The sequence below is a fragment of the Elephantulus edwardii genome, unplaced genomic scaffold (assembly GCF_000299155.1).
Source record: "Elephantulus edwardii isolate Elephantulus edwardi_28Jun2011 unplaced genomic scaffold, EleEdw1.0 scaffold00051, whole genome shotgun sequence".
Taxonomy (NCBI): domain Eukaryota; kingdom Metazoa; phylum Chordata; class Mammalia; order Macroscelidea; family Macroscelididae; genus Elephantulus; species Elephantulus edwardii.
The window spans coordinates 16,652-36,244 of NW_006399801.1; the positions used below are offsets into that span (position 1 = coordinate 16,652).

Genomic DNA, 19,593 nt, shown 5'->3' on the forward strand with positions numbered 1-19,593 from the left:
TGGAACTGCAGCATTTCCTTACTATCAGGATCTACTTCAATGACCCAGGGCAGAAACCAACTGTCTCTCCTTTCTTTCTCCTCATCCTGCAGCTTAATGGAGACGCCTCTCACAGGCCCTCTCTGAATCTGCTTCATCAGCTGTGTGACATAGCCCGCTGTCTTGTTCTAAAGCTTCTTGCTGGGAATACTGGTGATCTCCTCACACACGCGCTCGTTGGTGTGGAAGTCACAACCCAGGTGCATCAACTCCCTTTCACGTACATGGACCAGCAGCGTGGACAAGCACATGTTTGGTTTTAACATATATCTAGACACAGAAAATCAAACACCTCTCTCTCTTTCGTTTCCACCAAATACTCCATTCAGAGTAATCTACAACATTCCCTGAGCAGATTAGGAGTGCCTCAAATTAGACTGAAACATCAATTTCTTGTCTCTTCACTTCCTGGGCAACCTTGTTTGGTATCTACATACCTTCCTTGATAACAATCCCAATACTTGCTGCTTTTCCTTTAAATGTGAACAAATTACAAAATAATTTTGTACTCTAAATTACTAGATGTTTATATTTTGCTGCTTTATGTTATTCTACAGTGCTTTCTAATCATCTTTGACTCATGTTATTTTTGTTGTTAGGTGCTGTCGAGTTGAGTACAACTCATAGAAACCCTATGAACAACAGGTCTGACTCCTGCCTTATCCTGTGCCATCCTCACTATCTCCAATACACTTGAGCCCATTGCTCCAGTCACCATGTCATTCCATCTCCATGGGGTCTTTCACTCTTACACTGACCGTCCATCTTTTCAAGCATGGTATTTTTTCCCAAGGAATAACTTCTCCTAGCAACATGCCCAAAGTATGAGAAATGAAGCTTTATCATTTTTGTCTCCAAGGAGCACTACAGCTGCAACCTTTTCCAAGACATACATGTTTGTTGTTTTGGAAACCCAGGGGATATTCAGTGATCTTCCCCAACAACATACCTCAAAAGCATCAATTCCTCTTCTGTCATCCACTGTCCAGCTCTCAAATGTATAGCAACTGATTGAAAAGACCATGGTCTGAATCAGGCCCAGCTTTGTCTTCAAGCTGACATCATTGCTCATCAGTATTTTGGAGAGGTCTCTGACAGAGGACTTGCCCAAAGCAATATGTCTCTTTATCTCCCATAGAGGCTATTCCCAAATTTTTGAGAATATGCCAGACTGCCTTCCATAGAGGGTGCATCATCTTCTACTCCAACCAGCAGTGAATAAGAGTTCAAATCTTTCCACAACCTCACCAGCATTTGTTATTTGCTGGCCTGTTGAACTTTGCTATTGTTGTTGGGGTAAAAGGAGAGCCCATAGTTGTCTTGATTTACATCTCTGATAGCTAGGGATTTTGAACATTTCTTTAGGTGTTTGTTTGCCATCTGAATGTCTTCCTTGGTGAAGAAGAGCTCTTCTTGCTGTGTTCCATAGGCTTCTAGTGGCTGATCTTTCAGAGGTCTATCAGCAGGCCTTTATTCCAAGGCTGGACTCAACCTTTTGTTTCATAATAGAGTACGTTTACTATTTGTACCTTCTATAAACTCACCAATCTACTACTCACATGTGCCTTCAACTGACTCACATTGCACTTTGGAATACTCTGTATATGTCCAGGACTTTCCACCAGTTAGTCATTGACCTTGCTTCTGAGAATATTGAGAGTAAGAGCGTAACCACAGCAGCAATGAAGAGCGGAGAAGAACTTGGATATCTGATCCTAGTTTAATTCAACCCATTCCCACCCCCAGAAATAAAAAGTCTAAAGGGAAACCAAGAACTCACCGGTTACAGTGTGAAGCAAGTCCACAGCAGGTTCTTCCAGCTTTTTGATTTGCCTTTTAATAATCTTTTCAAATGTCTGATAATTCACAAAGCCTGGCAGCTCCCGGCCACGGTACCGATTTTCAAACAGCCTGATTTCCTGACACATGGTTTCATAACCTACAATGGAAAAGAACCATTCTGAATGGCTTCACAGAAAAAAAAACACATTACAGATGGGTAGATTTTCCAAAATCATAAAGTGGCAAGAGAAATTGGAAGGTAACAACAACAAAAAATACTCAAAGGTTGCCATAAAGAAATGGATCTCAAGATAAATGCTCTTTAGTATCCCCAGGAAGTAAAGGCAGAGCGGAGGTGCCACTGAGAGCTGTACATGAGGACACATAGTGCAAGACAGTCCTGCAAGGGTACCACAAGCTGGATTTTTACCAAAGAAATAGATTTGATGGCAGTGGGTTTGTATTCTCTCTCTCTCACACTCTGTGTGTGTGTGACTTATTCAAGGTTGTTATGGTTTAATTACAAAAGGAGAAAACCAAATCCAGTACCATCGTGTCTATTCCAACCCATGAGACACAGAGCAGCACTGATCCGTATCATGCTCTTGGTTGCCATCTTTTAAAAAAGCAGACGACCAGGCCTATCTTCAGAGGCACCAGTGGTTAAGTTTGAACCAACTGCCAGTCTTTAGGTTAGTAACCAAATACAAACCATTGGCACTGCCCAGGGATCGTGGCCGCTAAAGTCCCTGTGAGTACTCAGCTGGTAAATGCAGAACCAGCCTTGTTTCACCTGTTATTGCTAGGCCAAGAACTCGTCCACCTCTCTGGACATGGGCACTCCTGTAAAAGCCCTGCAAGTACTTTCAGCCAGTATGTGGATTCTCAAATACAGAACCTGTGGATAGACTGACTGAGGCAGATCATATCCTTTGTCCAGAGAGATATGTCCTTTGAAAAGCAGAAATGACTATGGTAAGACACAGGACTGATGTTCATCACAGATTCATGTGCTGGAGCTTCAATATAAAATGCTTACACACCAAGTGGGTAGCACTTAACATCATTTGATGCATGGTTGTTTACTGTATGAATTAAAAGACCTCATGGCTATCAAGTTGGAACTAATGAGGAGCTGGCGCTCCAGTAGATTCCCAGGAGGCTGTACATCGCAGAAGAGAGTGCTCATATTTCTCCCTTGGAGCAGCTGGTAGATTCGAATCACCAGAGGGGTGCTTGCTGCCTTTGGGTGAGCAACGCATCTCCTTAAGGACTGACTACATCATGAGAGCTCTGTTTAATGTATAAAAATACTTATTTATCTTTACCTTACGGTTTTGTAATTTTTTTAATCCCAACAGACTGGGCTTTGAAGAAACACCAGCAGCAGGGCTTTCCAGGGTGCCTGGAAGAAATTCAAGGGCTCTGGGTCTGCATAGCAATGTCTGGGTCTTGGTTGTGTCTCCTTTAGAAAAAAGGCCGAGGACCGTAGAGTCTGGCATGTTCTTGTTGTTGAGAGACTATATGCCGTGTTGCTGTTGTATACCATTGAGTCAAAACTGGCCCAAAGCTGACCCTCCAGCAGGTTTTAAACGGTACTTAATCACATGGGAGGAGATTGTCCATCCTTCTCCCACGGAGCAGCTGGTGGATTTGAACTGCGTGCCTTCGGGATTGCATTGCAGCAGCTTCTTGCCACCAGGCCACCAGAGCTCCTACTGCATGCCACAGGCATTTATTTTATTGACAAATATTCCAAATACTTTTAAGATTCACCTTAAGTAAGTGTACAAAGGAGCCATGGTTCTGCAGTGATTAATCCCTCAGCTAAGTGACAAGGTGGCAGTTATAGCCATATAAATGGAATCATTACACATGTAGCCTCGTGTCTGGTTCTCTAAATCGACACAGTATTTTCTAGGTTCATCCAAGTCTAAGGGTGCCAGAACTTTCTTCTTCCAACTAAACACTCTGCCAGTATTTGCACACAACCTACTCTCAGGCTCACCTTGCTGAAAATACTTTTCTGTTATTTTGCTCCAATTGCTGAACTGCTGCCGTATGCTGTTAAACAGCCGGGTCTCATCTCTCTCTACTGACTCCTCTCCTTGAACTAAAGCAAAGATATCCCGGATAAACATATTGATTTTCTGTCAAGAAAAAGAAAGTCAGCATCAGCGGAGATACTCAAGCTTGAAGCTGCGATCTGGAGGATGGTGGGTGCATGTGTTGACTGTGGGCTGCTGGGGCAACATGGAAAAGCATAGGTGTTCGCAGAATGTCCCGTGTCTCAGGTGAGGATGCTGTGTCAATGTGGTGAATGTGACCATTACATGACAGACATACCTTCCCTGCTGACTCACCCTCTCTGCTCTCTACCCAGCAGGCTAATCTTTCTCTCCACCATTTAGTATATGAAGTGGTGACAGGTGTGTGGGTCACTTTGGGGTGAGGAGAGAAGTGTGTGGGCAGGTATTTGACCCCCTGTTTGTTTGTTTTTTTGTAAAATTATTATTTGAGTGTAAGTTTGCAAAGCAAACTTGTTTTCCACTTCCCCATTCATAGACATATTATTTCATGAGATTTATTACAATACTCACACTATAACCACACTCTTCCCACTTCCTCCTTGCGATTCTTATTTCCATCCTTCATCTACCCTGTCCTTTTCTGCCTTCTGAGCACTACTCCTGTGCAGATGCTGCATTGTTGTCTTATATGACTCACTATTCTACGATGTGGCTGAAAGTAGATCCACAGGGATGAGTTATGTTCTAGGTGCAAAGGGGACTAAAGGCTACTGTCTCGGAGCTTCCATCTGTCTCTGTTTTGAGCAATGTTGTGTGAGTCTCTGTCAATGCAGAGGCAGTACTTACATCTATTAGAAAGATCATCTTCTCGTTATCCTCCTCGGGTATCCCCATGCCATACTTTTTTAACTCCTCCATTATCATATCGTGTTTCTCTTTTATCTGGTTTTCCAAGTACGGCAGAGTTTTCTGTAGAAAGTGGAGAGAAAACAATGGAAATACATTATGCCACCAGGAATGAAAAGGAGAGGATCTCGAGACTCCATTGGCAAGATGCAAAGGAGCTGTCAGCAGATTTGACTTCCAGCCTCCTCGAACAGGGGGGTGCTGTTGCCGGCAGGCAAAGGGTCTACTGGAGGCCGTGGGTTTTCGTTTAGGTCTCCCTGCGAACACAGCCGCACACCACTCTCACTGAACTTACACAGATGTGTGTGATGAGTTCCGAGGTGAGTCTTTCTGCCAGACAAGGAATGGTGGCCTTTCCTTCCTCCAGAAGACCGCTGAAAGAGACCAGAGCCTGGACTTACACTTGATGCAGTCATAAAATGCATCTTGTCATTCTTGATATGTGGTTACTAGTCACCACTGAGTTGACAAAGACTCATAGTGACCCTACGAAGTGCAGATCAAAATCGTGCCCTATCCTGCACCATCTTCATGATCTCTGCCATGTGCAAGATCATTGCTGCAGTCACTAGATATCAATCCATCTTCTGAGAGTCTTCCTCTCTTTGACTGACCTTCCTCAACTATTGATATCTTTATAATCATGAAATAAACTCAAGGCCTAGCCATTACATCCAACCGAGTGGGATATTTTGCAATTGAGATGAAATAAACATTCAGAATTGGACTATATACAGTCTCTGGATTGTAAAAATGTTGGATATTTTACAATGATATAAAATTATCTCTTCCAGCTAACATCATAAATGTGTCTCTCAGGATATCTGACTGCAGAATTAGAAAAACAAGCAACAAAAATTCAATGTTTGCAATCGAGTCAATTCTGCCCTGTGACAACCCCACACATGTGTCAGAGTAGAACTGGGCTCCATGGGGTATTTTTTAATGTTTAGGATCTTCCAGAAATAGCTCATGAAGCCTTTTTTCTGGGGCATCTCTGGGGTAGATTCAAATCGCAAACCTTTTGGTTAGCCGTCAAAGGCTTAACCCTTGTATGACAAAGATTCCTGACTATTGAATAGGTCTTTGTAAAAAAGCATGTACACAATTTTTGTTATAACATGCACACTCCTATATGTGTAATGTGTATATAAATAATTCATATACATATATATATAAATTTTAAAAAATCACAAGTGTGTAAGTGTGTGCATGAATCATGACATGAGTGTAACACGTGTTCCCTAAAGATAAGAGGGTAAACTAAGAATTGACTGGAATACAGAGTTTGTGGGGATCTGGGAACAGAGCCCCTTCTCACTGTATCCAAGGTATTCCCAGGGTGAGGTATCACAGCTCTCTAGCAGGGATTGGTGATGAACTGGCAGAATTCTCGCCTTCCATGAGGGAGACCTGGGCTTGATTCCCAGCCAGCACACCTCACACAGCCACCACTTTGCTGTCAGTGGAGACTAGTGTGTTGCTATGATGCTGAATAAGTTTTAGTGGGGCTTCCAGGTCCAAATGGACTAGAAAGAAAGGCTTGGTGATTTACTTCTGAAAATCCAGGCCCCTCGGTACCTAGCTTCAGCCCAAGCCTGGACTCATATACCTACAGATATGTCTTGCAGGGAAGAGACAGGTTCCCAGTCAAACTCCAGCTCACAGTGAGAGGTCTGAGGGTGAACTGGCAGAACCCAGCGAAGAGCCCTGAAGCTCTGCTGTCAGAATCAACATCATTTTCTCCTTGTGCATGTGGTTAACATGATTTAGGGTCTTTCTACAGCTGTTAGCAACAAAACCTAGATTCTAAAGGACTTTTGGGATAAAAGTTAATAGAGAAGCATCAGTTTACATGTTATTTTGTGAGAATCCACTCACATCTCAGCCTCCACTTGCACATTTGTCCACTCATTGCTGTATGCATCTGAGAGAAATGACTACCAGAGCTCAGACTACAGGGACATCGCTCTTTACACACAGGCCTGCATGCAATCTCAGTGAACATGTTGCATTGCTCCAATCCTAATATCAACACCCTTTCCTGCCAACACACAGTTCTGCTACAGCTTTTAATGGCTGCAAACACCGCGAGGACTCAAAACTAGAATTCCCTGATTTTTTACATTTAGAATACTCCCAATTTTTCATGATTATAAACAAAATCCTTTAGCAGACACACCCACACACATCTCTAATTATTTTCTGGACTGCTTTTCTAATTCCTGGAGATGGAAATGGGAGCCACAGAGAGCACCTCTCCCAGAATGGGATGCAGGCCCCTGCACAGAAAGCTGTGCCACCCATGCCTGCTCCTATCAGATTACGTGAAAACCTCCTTTCCCACTGCCTGTTCAACAATGCTGCATCTTCTCATTTTAAACCTGACCATGCTAACTACTTAAAAAAAATTTTCACATTAGATTTCAGAGTTGGAAGGGGAATCCCCATTGAAGGATTAGAAAGTTATGAACTATCTGTATTTCTTTTGGGACTGCTTATAAACTCTTTTTTACATCTAATCTTTGAACTCGTCTTTTTTGAGAGATAAGTGTAGGCTGAAGTGCTGAGTTTACATTTACAAACTAAGTTTAAGCACATTTTAAGTATTTCAAATGCTAAACAATTTTCCTAATACCATTGGCTATATCATCAATGTGGCAACCCATTGATTTGAAATGTCTCATTTATCACATATTAAGTACATTGATTGAGTTGTTCCTGGGCTTACTAATATTGATTCTATTCTATTTATGTTTTTATTACCTTTTTCAGCACCCACCATTCTACCAAGCATTGCTTTATTCATCTGAAACGAAATTCCTTTCTACTCATCTACCATAAGTATCTGTCTGCATGCCTTTGCAAATTTTGTTAATTCTCTTTTTATTCTTTCAAGTAAATTCCACAGTTATTGTCAAGGTACAAACTCACTCATGCACAAACTTCCCATATCAACTTATCAACAGTAGCAACGTCCCAGGTAAAAGTAAGTGTCTTGGATTGGGTGTTCCCTGGCCACCCACCGCAGCACATACCTAAAATGTTCATGGTCCTCAAAGAAGGACCGCTCCTTCTGCAGAGCTTCAGGCAGGCTCATCTTTTCCTGGATGTCCTGTTGGCCCCGGCACTTGACGATCATGTAGCCCTTCTTCAGTTGGTAGACCATGTTCTTTACCACATCCAACACCCTGTCTTCAGTGCCTTTATCCACTAGGTCAGGTTTGGTCAAGATGCCTGTAAGTCAGAGTTTGTCATTAGAAAAGGGGAGGGTTGCAAAATGAAGCACATTTTGCTCTCCTGGTTATCAACTTCCCACCTTTGCTTGAGAGCAAACAGGAACCCTTTCAGAATTGAAATGCAAGGAGGAAGCCCTATCTAGTGACAGATACAACCAGGCTTTCTGGAGATGATGAGTGGAGAGCTCCCTTCTCAAGCAGCTACAATGGCTTCTCTCAAGATTCTTGGGCTCTACGCCAAGGAGAAATCAGTTGATGATCTTTCTGTTCTCCTTCTCGCAAATAAAAACATTCCTTCTTTAACACAATGGTTTATAAGCTCTTCTATGCACCAAAGAGGAATGTTAAAAAGCAGAGCCTCAGAATTCTCATCTATGCAACTCAGTAGCATTTTTTAAAAATTTTGCCAATTATTTTCCAGTGTAGTTCTATACTTTAAGAAACAGATTCATCTTAGATTTGTGACATAAATGAAGGGCCCAGTCCAAACTGAAAGCACAGGATATCTTATTCAAATATTAATGTTTCAAGATGGTGACAGCAGAGCATTATAAATGTGGAGCCCTGGAGGAGTGCACCGCCATGAAGGTGGCCTAGGCCTAACCATGGGGTTTACTGTGTCTGCTAGTCCTTATTTTCCTAGAGTTGAGAGTCCGTCCTGGGGATGATCAGAAGGATGGCAAGAAAGAATAGGAAAATTAGTGGGCTAAGGATAGTGTATCAGGAAGACAGAAGAAGATAATATAATCACTGAATAGGTATGCAGATGTGGGCTGCCTCCACCTAGACATCTTAAAACATTAAACCACCATTTAAGTTACTGTCATCACTTTCTCTTGTTGTTATTGTTAGGTGCTGTTGAGTCAATTATGACTCACAGTGACCCTACCAACAAAAGATATGAACTCTGTTCCGTCCTGTGCCATCTTCCTACTTTCTGACACACAAGAGCGCATAGCAGCAGTCACCGTGTCAATTCACCTGGTTGAGGGTCTTCCTCTCCTTTGCCAACCCTCCACCCTTCCCAGCATCATGTCCCTCGTGAAGGAATAGCCCCTCCTAGCAACATGCCCGAATTATGTGAGGCAAAGCCTTATCACTCTTGCTTCCAAAGAGCACTCCGGCTGCACTCTCTCCAAGACATATCTGTTTGTTCTCTTGGCCATCCATGGGATGTTCAGAGCTCTTCTCCAACACCACAAAGGTATCAATTCTTTTTCTTTTTTTTTCTTTCTATATTTTATTAATTTTCATAAACATTTACAGAGATTTTGGGTTTCCATTCATTCATTGTTGCACTATTCTCTCTACCCTCCTCCCAGTTTGTTCTTGTCCAAATGCCACAGTGCTTGTCAAAGCCAGTTCTGATTAATCTTCTTTATCGTGTCCTTTGCCATTCCCTATCACTCCTCCCTGAGAGAGACTTCACCCTGAGTCATAAGGAAAAGGGGATGGCGTATTCTCTTAGCTACTTCCTGCTGAAAAGGGACGCTGTGGGTTTCAGGGTGAAGATCTTCTCTCACTACTCTAAAGGGTCCCTTTGGCAGTAGGAAACACATAGACTATTATGGAGATTGATTTTGGAATTTAGATGCACTCTTATTGATTGTGCTTGGCCGTACATGTACATATCCTTGAAGATGTATCATGGGGGTGTTGCAACCTAGAAGACACAAATTTGACTAACAAGTTATAAGTACATGAGTCAAAAATTATGGAAAAGTAAAAGAAAAGATTCTTTCATTGTTTTACAAACCCTCCCCCAGGTCCCCTCCACCATGTAGTCCCTCGCTCTAGTCTCCTGTGATGACAGAAATACCTAGTTATATATCTCTTTTAAACAGTTTTCTCCCTCCTCTGTTTCAGTGCAGTATACATTATTGAACCCATCTTACTCAGTCTCTCCCCAACCCCAAGGACAGTCCCATTCTACAACAGTGGCATCATGTAATATTTGTCCTTTTGTGACTGGGATATTTCACTCAGCATAATGTTCTCCAGAGTCAACCATTTTGAATAATATTGCATGAGTTCCTTGTTTTTTAATGCAGTATAGTATTCCATTGTGCGAATATACCACAGCTTCTCTAGCCATTCGTTTGTTGATGGGCACTTGGGTTGTTTCCAACTCCTTGCTATTGTGAACAAAGCTGCAATAAACATGGGTGTGCATATATCTGCTTGGATGTCAGCTATGGTCTCTTCAGGGTATATTCCCAGTAGTGGAATTGCTGGGTCAAATGGTATCTCTATTTGCAACTTTTTGAGAAAGCGCCATACTGCTTTCCACAGGGGTTGTACCATTTTACACTCCCACCAACAGTGAATCAGGGTTCCAGTTTCTCCACAACCTCGCCAGCATTTGTTGCTTGCTGTTCTGTTAAATTTTGCTATTTTGACTGGGGTGAAATGATATCTCATAGTTGTTTTCATTTGCATCTCTCTTAGGGCTAGGGATTTTGAGCATTTCTTCATGTGTTTGTTAGCCATCTGAATGTCGTCTTTGGTGAAATGCCTGTTCATATCCTGTGCCCATTTTTCTATTGGATTATATATGCCCTCGCGCTCTCAATTCTTTTTCTGTCATCCTTATTCATTGTCCAGCTCTCAGATGCATAGAAAGTGATTAGAAAGACTACTGCCTGAATCAGATATACATTAGTCCTTAAACTGACATCATTATTCCCCCAATAATTTGGAGAGGTTTTTAACTACAGATTTTCCCCACAGACTAGGAAGCAGGATGGGCCATCTACTTTTTAAATAATAGGCCTTTGAAACGCCTATGAACACTAAAGGAATGAGGATAGTTAGTGTAGTGGTAGATCTCAGACTGGAAGTCAGTTGAAATGAGGAAAAACAGTAATAAACATCATTTAATAACTGAAACATGGAATGTATGTAGCTTGCATGCTGAAAAGCTGGAAATTGTTGAAAATGAAATGGAACGCATGAACATTGACAGATACTAGGCATTAGTAAGATGAGATGGACCTGCTTTGGCCACTTTGAATCAGATAATTATATGATATACTATGCTGGGACTGGAAAACAGAAGGGTGCTACAGTCATAGTCAAAAAGTCAATTTCAACTTCTATCCTGAAATATAATGCTGTGGGTGATAGGATAATATCTATACGCATACAAGGAAGACCTCTTTAACACTTTCTCTGTTGCTTACACCAAAAAGCATTATTTTTTTAAAAGAAAATTATTTTATACTGGTTTATTTATGAACTTTGTACACATTGTTTTCACAATGGATTTTCCCATTTCCATTACCCACCCCTCCCTCTACCCATCAAATTGTGTGATCCTATTACCTCCCTGGACATCCTCACCCTTCTGTCTCTCCACCTTGGATCCTCACACATGTTTTTACTAGTTTTCTTTCTGTTTCTACAATAATGGTCTTATATAGTATTTGTCCTAATGGGACTGAATTAGTTCACTTAGCATAATGCTCTACACTCCTTCCCAAGGTAAGTAGTGAATCTCAAAAATTACTGTTCCTGCATTCATGCCTGGTATCCCACTATGGGAATATATCACAATTTCTCAGTCTGGTTGATTGTGGTTGGTCATTTGGGCTGTTTCCATGTTCTTGAGATGGTGAATAATGCTGCTGTGAACACTGGTGTACAAATCTCTGTTTGTGCCTCAGTTCTCATTTTGTTGGGATATATTCCAAGCAGTGGAATATCTGGGTCATATGGAATTTCTATGATCAGGTTTTTGGGGAAATGCCAAATTGCCTTCCAAAGTGGTTGTACCATTTTACCATCCACTTCCGTAATAGCTTGCCTCCGGAAACCCTATGAACCTGGAGAGAGGATGAGAGACATCCAAGTTCTGAGGACTCTCCTTCATTGGGTTGCTATAAGTCACCTGCAACTTGACGACACTTAACAACAACAACCAACAATATAGAAGACTTTCTATCTCTGCATGAGGAAAGAGAACTCAAATAAGCAAAGTACTTTGGAAAAACAAAAATGAAGTGAGAGGCATAGCACTCTCTGACCTCAAAACCTACTATACAACAGTAGTAACCAAAATTGCATGGTACTGGTACAATGACAGGCACATAGAACAATGTAGCAGAATTTAGAGCCTAGGAATGGACCCATCTATTTACGATCAACTGATATTTGACCAACAAATAAAGCTATAGATGGGGAAATGACAACCTTTTCAACAAATGGTGCTGGCAGGATTTAATCTTTAGAAGGCCAAATTCATCAATTTTATCCTCTCCTGATCACCCATTTTATACTATGAGCTAGACAGGCCTTCTTTTTTTTTTTTTTGTCAATTTTTTTTTAATTATTATTATGTGTCAAATGCATTAATGGCTGGTTACCCAATGCAGACAGAGAGTGGAGTAGAGCTCCCCGATGAAAACAAGCTTGGAAGGAGGAGTGGCATCCACTTCCATAATAGCTTGCCTCCAGAAACCCTATGAACCTGGAGAGAGGATGAAAGGCACCCAAGCATTGAGGACTCTCCTTCATAGGGTCGCTATGAGTCGCCTGCGACTCAATAGCACTTAACAACATTATTAATTTCAATGAAAATTTACAGAGACTTTGGATTTCCATTCATTCATTGTTGCATTTTTCTCCCTGGTCACCCCTCCCCATCCACCTCCCACCCCCCACCCCCGACAGGCCTTCTAAGCTTGGTCCTACTTTGTCTCTTATGATCTTTATGATTGGGGCTGTAACCCAAGGTCTCTAATGCACCTTGAGTTGATTTTTGTATATGGTGAGAAGTGTGCATCCTGCTTCAGCTTTCTGCAGGTAGTAGTCCTATTCTGTCAGCACCATTTGTTGAAGAGGTTGTCATTTCTCCATTTGATAGGTTTTGTTTCCTTGTTGAATATCAGTTTACCATAGATAGATGGATTAATTTTTAGGTTCTAGATTCTGTTCTACTGGTCTATGTGCCTGTCATTGTGCCAGTACCATGTTATTTTGGTTAATACAGCTGTGTAGTAGTTTTTGATATCAGGGATTGCTATGCATCTCACTTCATTCTTGTTTTTCAGAAGTGCTTTGTTTATTCAAGGTCGCTTTCTTTTCCAAATAAACTTGCCAGTTGCCTTTACTATCTCTGAAAAATGAATTTGGTATCTGTATTGGGATTGCATTAAACATACAGATTGTTTATTTAAGATTGTCATTTTTACTATATTGAATCTTCCTATCTATGAACAGGGAACATTTTTCCATTTTTGGGGGGGGTTTTGGGGGGGGTTGGTCTTTAATTGTGTTTCACAGAAAGGCTGTTGTTTTCTTTGTAAAGGTCTTTTATGTCTCTAATTAGATTTATTCCTGAGTATCTCAATTCGTGGTTGACTTCTGTAAATTGTATTCCTTTCTTAGTTTCCTTCTCTGTGTTTTCTTTGTACTGCAGGGGAATTCCACCAATTTTTAAAAAAATATATTGATCTTGTATCCTGCCACTCTACTAAACTGGTCTACGAGCTCTAACAGGGTTTTGTTGTTGTTGTTGTTATTTTTGTTGTTGTTTAGTCCTTGGAGTTTTCTGTGTACAATATCATATCATCTGCATATAGCAACAGTTTGACCATCTCTCTGTTGATCTGGATTCCTTTTGTTTTCTTCTCTTGTTGTATTACCCTAGAAAGCACTTCTAATACAATATTGAATAGAAGTGGTGACAGTGGACATCCTAGTCTGGTACCTGTTCACAAGGAAAATGTTTTTAGTATTTCTAGTCTTTCTCCATTGAGAGTGATATTAGCTCTTGGTTTTGCATAAATACGTTTCACTATATTGAGGAAATTCCCTTCCATTCCAATTTTGCTGAGTGTCTTTATCAGGGAAGGGTGCTGGATTTTGCATCAATTGCTAAGATTCTATGGTTCTTATTATTTACTTTGTTAATATGGTGAATTACGTTGAATGTTTTTCTTATGCTGAACCATCCTTGCATGCTTGTTATCAATCCCATTTGGTCATGATGAATTACTGTTTTGATATTCTTTTGGATTCTATTGGTTAGAATTTTGTTAAGGATTTTTGCATCTATATTCACAAGAGCTATAAGTCTATAATTTTCTTTCTTGGTAATATCTTTGCCTAGTTTTGGTATTAGGGTTATGCTTCCTTCATAGAATTATTTTGGGAGTGTTCCTTTTTTTAAAAAAAATATTTTCATTAGATTTGGTGATATATTGTCTCTGAATGTTTGTTAGAATTCAGCTGTGAAGCTATCTGGTCCAGAAATTTTCCTCTGGGGAAGTCTTCTTATGACCTGTTCTGTTTCTTCTTTTGTGAAGGATCTCTTCAAGTGTTCTACATCTGTCTTTGTCAATCTGGGTAGTTCCTGAGTACTGAGGAATTTGCCATTTCCTCTAGGTTTTCAAATTTATCAGAGTATAGCTTTTCATAGTATTCTGGTGTTATTTGATTTCATTTCATCTGGTTCTGTTGTGATATCACCTCTATCATTTCTTATTCGAGTTATCTATGTCTTCTCCTTTCTACCTTTTGTTAAGTTTGCCAGTGGTTTGTCAATTTTACTGACCCTTTAGTAAAACCAGTTCCTGGTCTTAATGATGGTTTCAATTGGTTTTCTGTTTTCCTGTCTCACTGATTTCAGCTCTTGTCCTTATAATTTTCTTTCTTCTATAGTACGTAGGATTAGATTGTTGTTCTTTTTTATTTGATGAAGTTAGATCATTAATTTTTTTCTTTTTTCTTCCCTTTTAATGAGTGTGTCTATTGCTATGAACTGTCCCCAGATGACAGCCTTAGCTGCATCCCAGAAGTTTTGGTATGTCGTATTTTCATTTTCATTTGTTTTAAGGAACTTTTTAATTTCATTTATAACCCAATATATCCTAGCAGAGAGTTACTTAGCTTCCACATGGGTGGTTTTGTAAGCTTTATTCTCCTGTGGGTTAATTTCTAGTTTTATGTCTGAGAAGACACTTCGTATTATTTCAATGTTTTTTAATTAGTTGAGGCTTGCTTTGTTTCCTAATATATGACCACTTAAGAACCAAATGCATTCTTAACTAATGCAATTTATCTTCATATTTTGCTTTGTCCCCTAGGCTCTACTATGACTGTTACAGGCAGATTGATGAGGGTTCTGATATTCTGAATTGTGTACTCTAAAAAAAGATATTCTAAGTTCTAAACCCTGTTATATGTAAATATGCTCTTATTTTGAAGTAGGGCCCTTGAAGATGTTATCAATTAATAAAAGGCTATACTTGAGTAAGGTGGGTCCTATTTGTTCTTGAAAACAATATATTAAAATGTTGTAAATAAACTAGTAGAAAATTAAAACAAAAAAAACAAAAAAAGAGAGAAGAGATAGAAAGGATGACCACATAAAGAAGCATCTACAATAAGAAACACCTGGAGTTACAAAAGCTGAAAGAGACAAGAAAGGATCTTCCCCTAGAGGCTTTAGCAGGAAAATGACCTACTCAGCTTCCTGATTTGAATGTCTAGCCTGTAAAAGCATGAAGCATTAATATCTGTTCTTATTAATTCTTATTAGCCACCAATTTGTGGCGTTTTGTTAAAGTATCCTTGAGGCACTAATACAAGAGTTAAGAATCAAGTTGTAGCATTTCATCAGGTCCAGCTAACCAGCTAAATGGGTATGAAGCTCACCATCTTTATAATACTTACATGCTAGGTACAGGTCCATCCACTCAAACATGTGCCAAGGAACCTGTATATTTCCACTGTGAACTACCCACAATTTTAGGTTTTCTCATCTTCTTACCTATTGTCCTATCTCCCTCAGGGTCCACCTCCTGAGCCATGCTGAGAGCTTCTGTAGTTGCAATGTCCACATTACTGGGAACCACCACCAAGTTGATTGTTTCCTGCTTCTGGATATATTCTCTGATGAGCCTCTTTATCTGTAAGAAAATGCCATATGTTAGAAATGCCAAGACAAATGAGCACTGAGTTAGGTCCTCACTTTGTATTTGCTTCAGGCCCCAGACTCCCACAGAGGTATTTCCTCAGTTAGCATTATGAGAAACTAGGTTCTTTAAGGTGCAAACATAGTTATGGGGTCAAGGAAAATCATAAGGTTTGCAATGATTAATTTTATGTGCCAATTTGGCTAGGTTCAGTTGCTTGGCCAAACATCACTCCTCATTATCATAATTTATAAATAAGGGTAATGTCCACATTCATTTGACCCTATGTAAAGAAGATTACCCTCCACAGATGTAGCAGCACCTCTTCTAATCAAAAGAAGGTGGTAAGAGCAAAAATTTGGATTTTCGAAAGGAGAAAGAATTCTAGTTCAGGACTAGTTGGATTTTCGAAAGGAGAAAGAATTCTAGTTCAGGACTAGAATAAAGACAAACTGTTGGAGCTTCCAGCCTGTTGCCCTATATTTCGACTTTGGACTTGCCAGCTGCCCCAATCATAAGCCAATTCCTTCAAATCAATTAATGGTGTTATGTGTGTTTGTGTATATATGCATGTATACAGACACCTCCCCTACTGGCTTTGTTTCTCTGGAAAATTCTGACTAATGGAAGGTTTTAGATGAGAAACTGTCCCCTAAAACTCCAACTGTTCTCTAAGTCTATATCCCATGGACAAACAAACATATCTATCTTGGAAGAAGTCCCACTACACTGCCTAAGAGGCAAGGATGGTAAAACTTCAAGTTACAAACTTTGGGTATGTTTTCAGGAGGGGCAAATCCTGGAAAAAAAGGCATGATTCTGGAAAAGGTAGATGGTCAGCGAGAAAGAAGATCCTCAACAAGATGGATTGACACAGTTACTGCAACAATGGGCTTGAGCATGGTGGGAATTGTAAGGATGGTGCAGTCAGGGCAAGCTTCTGATCTGCTGTTCAGGGTCACTAGGAGTTGTACCAGACTTGATGGAATCTAACAACAACAACAATAACACGAGAACTTCAAATTTAAGGCTAAAAAAACTAAGAAACTAACAAAAGTAATGACTCATTCCTTAAGCTTTTCATTCGTGGAATGAGTTTCATTCATAATTATAATTCAACCTATTTCTAATGCACTCATATCCCACATAAAATTCCTTCTTTATAATTACAAGTTTAGATATGCCATGAAATATAACTATGATCAAGAGACACCACCCAAAAAAAGGGAAAAAAAAGAGACACCACCAAAAATGTAAAACTATTTTTCATCTTGCCTGTCAGCCTTATGCTCTCCAGAGAATTTTCTATCACATTTGACAAAAGAAATTGAGACCCAATCTCCGACTCCAGTCTCCCAATATCCACTCTTCAAAATCGTGAACTTACTGTTGCCCAAATGCAGCATTCAGCCCCTGTTCCTGTCTCCCAAGGTCAAGGCCAGATGAATGTGAAGTCTTACCTGTTTCCCAATGTCAGCCGGCTGATTTCCCACAGCCACCCTGGTTATACCAGGAAGGTCAATCAAGGTCAGATCTGGGACATTTGGGGAGCTGATCTCCAGACTTATAAGTTTGTGGCTGATACCCAGTCCATGCCCAGCGATGATATTCTGGGCTAGAAAAAAGGAAAAAGAAAAAACTGAATATAGCTTAAGAAGAAAGCAGGGTGTTTTGTTTTGTTTTTTACAAGAAATGCCCTGACAAGTCCTTCCACTCACTGTGATTCTTGGTAAAGGTACATCAGGAACAAATATGACTTTCTGTAGTTGGTGCTTCAAGGGCGTCTCAGTGGTAACTCATTACTTCCCCAACAGAGACCAGCTGTTTGTAGAGTGACTCTTGAGAACCATCTTCATGGAAGATCCCACCCTGTATCAGCCCACACTGAGCACAATAATAAAATTATTCCTGGTGCTACATTTACATCCTGCCTGTTGAAAAGTCAGCAAAGTGGAAACAAATGAAAACGATGGGAATTCCTAAATTACCAATTTAAAAGTTCATGGGGAAAAGGAGAAGTAGATGTTTCAGGAACAATGAGCATGATTATATTTCCTGAAAAGATTTAATTTTGCTTTATACTCCTTAATAATGAAACCTACAGGCATTTGGGATATGAATTTATTTTACCAAATCATAAGCTCATATCAACTTTACGTTTCAATTTTTTTCTACATCCAGAATGCCTTGTTGACATGCTTATACCATCTATGACTTAGATCCAGAACAATCCTCTCCCTAAGTGATAAAACTGACCATGTAGCAACCAAGATGAAAGAATATATTTTATAGGCTTCCTAGAAGATAGCTGTGATGAGGTCATGAGATGAGGTTTGAGACATTAGAGCATATATAAAAAATACTCAGTGTGCTACAAAAGAGCAGGGATATGGCTGTATCAATGTCCAGCAAGTGAGTGCAACAATGAATGAGTGGAAGCCCCAAATCTCTGTAAATGTTTATGAAAATTAATAAAATATAATTAAAAAAAAAAAAAAAAAAATAAATAATCTGGGGAAACACAGTTTAAGATAACCATAATAGCCTGTTCCCCAATACATTTCTACCACACTTTTAACATTCATTTAAAATTCTTGTCTAAATAATTACTGTAATACTTTAATAAATGGTAATTTTCTCATTTTTATCAGTTGGCATTCTACTATAGTCTTATTTCTTCCCTCCGTCATTGTCATTTGCTAGCTTTTTTGTTTTCATAGTCAGAATGAACTCATAAGACTCTTATTTATTTGATAGGATCGAATTCATTAATGTCATCATTCTGATGCTCAAATTTTTCAAGGTTTGGTCAGGGATGCCTAACAATCTGGCTTCTGTGTTCTTTTGGCATATTTTCAACCTTTTGTCTGTAGTAGAAGTAATTCCGATTCATGGTAAGCCTGTGTGTAACAGAAATGTGTAACATTGCTGGTCTTCCACTATTTTCTGTACGTTGTTATGTACCATCTAGTCAAAACCAAATCATAGCTGACTCTCCTGAAGGTTTTCAGAGGTTGGGAATCACAAGGGAGGAAATTACCTAATCTTTCTTCCTAAGAGCAGCTGGTAGATTCAAACCATGTTCCTTGCATTGACGGTGTAACTCTTTACCACTATCTTCTGGCACAGCAAGTGTACTGGGCTCGTGTTGTGCTTTTCATGCTGTAGTCATGCAAAATGTCATCACTTCAACAAGTCCTGGCTCCTTTCAGTAAGCAATGGGTTTTGGATAACAAGACTTGATACCAGACCTTTTATTGGCTTTTTAGCTAACAGAGCTAGGAAATTGTTTTGGCTTTTAAAATTTTTTTAAAGAAAGTTTATAGAATCCAGGGCCACACAGGGTTTTTTTCTACTTTCTCTACTCCATATTTGGATCTCTCTAACATCTCTCTAGAGCTCTGGCAGCCTAGAGGAAAGAAGTTTCACTTCAGTCCTGAAAGCATGTGGTTCGAGGATATCAGCTGCTCCATGGGAGGATGGGAAATATGCTAGCATTTGATTAACTGCCTCTGAAAACCCTCTGGAGGGTCAGCTATGAGTTGATTCCAACTCAACGGTACACAACAGAAACAACATACCTCTTGTTTCCAACAATATCGGTCTAGTTAGTCATTTTCACAATGCTATAATATACAAATATGCCAAAGAATAAACAAATATGTCTTGGAGAAAGTG

The 19,593-nt window shown here is 39.9% G+C and overlaps 1 protein-coding gene across 1 annotated transcript in view; it reads right to left on the reverse strand.

The window, feature by feature from the left end:
• Nucleotides 1-19,593, reverse strand: part of MX1 (myxovirus (influenza virus) resistance 1, interferon-inducible protein p78 (mouse)) — a 35,637-nt gene that overhangs the window by 10,060 nt on the left and 5,984 nt on the right. Inside the window, exons 4-10 of the mRNA XM_006886764.1 lie at nt 17,376-17,530; nt 15,771-15,909; nt 7,796-7,994; nt 5,053-5,131; nt 4,698-4,820; nt 3,830-3,971; nt 1,820-1,978 (exon numbers count right to left, since the gene is read on the reverse strand). Coding sequence (XP_006886826.1) covers nt 1,820-1,978; nt 3,830-3,971; nt 4,698-4,820; nt 5,053-5,131; nt 7,796-7,994; nt 15,771-15,909; nt 17,376-17,530 — 996 coding nt within the window. The remainder of the gene's footprint in view (nt 1-1,819; nt 1,979-3,829; nt 3,972-4,697; nt 4,821-5,052; nt 5,132-7,795; nt 7,995-15,770; nt 15,910-17,375; nt 17,531-19,593) is intronic.